Raw genomic sequence first — 3273 nt, 5'->3', positions numbered from 1 at the left:
AAGAGGGAGCAGATATGTTAACTATAAATTTTGTACCTACACGCTAACTTCAAAAGTTCGAGCAGCTATGTAATTTGTCTTTTGTCTTTCAGTGAATGCTAATGAACGAAGAAGCGATATTTCATAATTATTTTAGGTTGAATCCATCACAACACTTTATGACAGGTTTTAAACTCTTTCGGTTTATATTATTATTATTTTTGTAGGGCAAATAACACTAATAAATACTCAAGTTATTTAAAAATTTTATTTACTAAACATTTATGTACATAAAAATGATGTCAGTAAATTGATTTGTTTATAATTTATGTGTAAGTGCATGTACATATAAACCTAATGACTTTAATTCTTTAAAAAAAAAAATTAGTTTACAAATTATCAAAAAATAACTATTCATACCACAATACATTTTACCAAAAAAATTTAGAATATATTAATTTTATATTTTTATCTCCAAAGCAATATTAGGTATAGTATAAATGACGCAAGCTATTAAACCATTGACGAGGGTAGTTCAAAAAACAGAAAATGTTATGTCTAGAAACAATTTGTTTTTTACCATTGACTACAATATAATTTTATTGTTACAATAAGAGCCTCTAAAGTGTACTAGCGATAAAAATATTACAGCTCAGGTTTTACCGTCCACTCCTTCTTTATCATATCAGCTCCCTTCTCTGCTATCATCAAAACTGTTGCATGTATGTTAGCACTAGTGATTTCTGGCATAATAGAAGCGTCGATTACACGCAACCCTTCAACGCCATGTACCCTCAGATTGTTATCAACGACTGAGTCTTTACTGTTTGGTCCCATTTTGCAACTTCCCGTTGGATGGTAGATGGTAGCAGTTGTATGTCTCATGTTGCATTCCCAGTACTCTCGAGAATCCGTCGGATATGCTGCACAGCCAGCAATATTTAAACGATGGAGCTTAGCGTCCAAATCTTTGAATGGTTTTGTCTTCAACAGATCGCGCGCTATGTCTAGTCCTTCTAGCATCAGGTCGATATCCTCTTGATTATCCAAATAGGACGCATGAATCTCGATTTGATCCTCGGGATACGTACTTTTGAGTTTTAGCTGTGCCTCACTTTTGGGATGTAGCAAAGTCGTACCAAATATAATACTTTCACACTCTGAATTGAGTTGAACCATCTCGGAAATGAAGTCGTCTACAAAATTAAGGGCTTTTCCGAGTTCGACTGCTCTCATGGCTTGGTTCTGTGGTACGGGCACAAAATGAAACTGGAGGTTAGGATACTTCGCATTTGGATCCTTGGTGTTTACAAACCCAAGGAGGTCTGTACCACTTCCAGTAGAAAGTTCTCCCTTCCGGTGCAACAAGTACTCGTACGTCCTGTCTAATATAATATTCTCTTGCGAGTTAGAAGCTTGGGCGCTTTTATTTAAAAATGTCAGGTAAACTCCCATCCATATCAAGTGGTTCTGCAAGTGTTTGCCGACTGGAAGATCGGCAACTACATCTATGTTATGGCGCTCCAACTCTTCTCGTGGTCCAATACCTGAGAGCATAAGGATATGTGGAGAAGCAATTGTTCCCGATGAAACTATTACCTCTTTTTGTGCCTTCAGCTCCACTTGACGTCCACTCTTCAATGTTACTTTTACACCGGTGGCTCTTTTTCCAGCTATTACTACTGAATCCACCCTAGCTGACTTCATGACATACAGGTTACTCCTGTCCCTAATCGGATTGAGATAGGCCTTGGCGTCGTTCTGACGAACCCCATTTTCCAAAGCACCATAAGCCTTGCCGAATCCAATATTTTTTTCTGTGTTCAACATGTCCAAGACCGGTATTCCCAGCTCTTTGGCTGCTTCGAGGAGCAAATCATGTGCCCCAGACATCGAGTAATTGTAAGGTCTGAGCGTAAGTGGTCCTCCAGTCCCAAATTTATCCCCGTGCTTGGCAACCACCTCGGGGTGATAATTCTCGATCTTGAGGAAATATGGGAGTACGTCCTCGTAGCCCCAGTCATCGTTGCCCTGATCTTTCCAGCCATCGACATCTTGTTTGGTGCCTCGAACATAAATCATCGCATTTATCACTGAACTACCACCAAGAGCCTTTCCTGCGGGCCAAGAGCAGCTCCTGTTTTTCATACCCTGACACAAATATTTGCTTGGCTCCACTTTATAGTTATAATCCTCGTGTGTACGCCGGAGTAATGACTGGAAGCCGGGAATATCGCTTGCAAGCGAAGGGTCGTCACCTTGTTCGACGAGAAGGACACGCCAGTCAGGATTTTCGGTGAGGCGATTGGCCAATACTGAACCAGCTGAGCCACCCCCGGCTACTATGAAATCAAAGTTCAGGTTTTGATCAAGGATCTCCTGGGTACGGTCAACTGGGTAGTCGTGCTGACTTGTTATGGAGCATTGGGCGACCAGTAGGGCCTGTATCAGTTGAGTGAACAAAAAGGCAGGTGAGCTGGTTGTTGCTGCCGAGGCGCAGGTCTGCGCCACACATGCCTCCATCGTTGCTGAGATTTCTGAAATCGGATTTTCATACATTAAAATGTATCGTTGATTAGTTTTCCAGTATTTTTATATTATTTTTTATACAGCTTTATAAGCTTCTATTACTACGATAACTGTATTTTTAAATGTGTTCTATTCAAGCCCAATAGAGCTATTTCTGCGATGATACGGTCGTATTTTTGCAATGACACCCAGGAGACACTAATTTATTAAGCGGGAAATTTAAATATTGAATTTCTATTGGTTGGATCCACAACCTCTCATCAGTGAATTTAAAATTTCGTGCTTAACGAATTAGCTTACAAGTCAGTGGATCTCTGGTCTATCACTATCCATGCACTTTGCCAATAAATGTTACTGACATCACGTTACTTATAGATTCTAGGTTATCATAGGTTATGACTGTTATTAATTATATATCGACAAATTATAGAAGGACCGAGTAAAGTTCTACTAACTGTGCAGTAGCCGAATCTTAGTTTGAGAGTCACGACATTCAAATGGCTACAAATAGTTTTTGATGTTAAAATAAAAGTTAGAATTATAACCATAATATAATATTACAGCAATATTATCTGGGACACAAAGAGTACCAGTATGAACATTTGTTTTGTAATTATTTTTTTCATTCGTATAGTAAAGTAATAAAAAATTCAAACTTCGTGATTCTAGAGTTAGGATTCGGCTACTGATTTCGTACCATGACGAGCCTAGAACGGGAACACACGCGCGACTTTGCCTTATAAATGTGGTATTTTTAATAAAAGT

At 38.9% G+C, this 3273-nt stretch overlaps 1 protein-coding gene across 1 annotated transcript; it reads right to left on the bottom strand.

Annotated features, from left to right (window-relative positions):
• Positions 1–289: 289 nt before the first annotated feature.
• LOC106639613 (glucose dehydrogenase [FAD, quinone]-like) lies at positions 290–2508 on the bottom strand. The gene has a single exon (XM_014353309.3). The coding sequence runs from the start codon at positions 2500–2502 to the stop codon at positions 625–627; it is 1878 nt and encodes a 625-aa protein (XP_014208795.3). The 5' UTR covers positions 2503–2508; the 3' UTR covers positions 290–624.
• Between the last annotated feature and the right edge of the window lie 765 nt (positions 2509–3273).

This window comes from Copidosoma floridanum, unplaced genomic scaffold (assembly GCF_036245765.1).
Source record: "Copidosoma floridanum isolate Cflo_tuat_1 unplaced genomic scaffold, Cflo_Japanese_pri ptg000030l, whole genome shotgun sequence".
In the NCBI taxonomy this organism is placed as follows: Eukaryota; Metazoa; Arthropoda; class Insecta; order Hymenoptera; family Encyrtidae; genus Copidosoma; species Copidosoma floridanum.
Note: the sequence above shows the minus strand (reverse complement) of the source record. Positions and strands in the feature narration are given on the sequence as shown.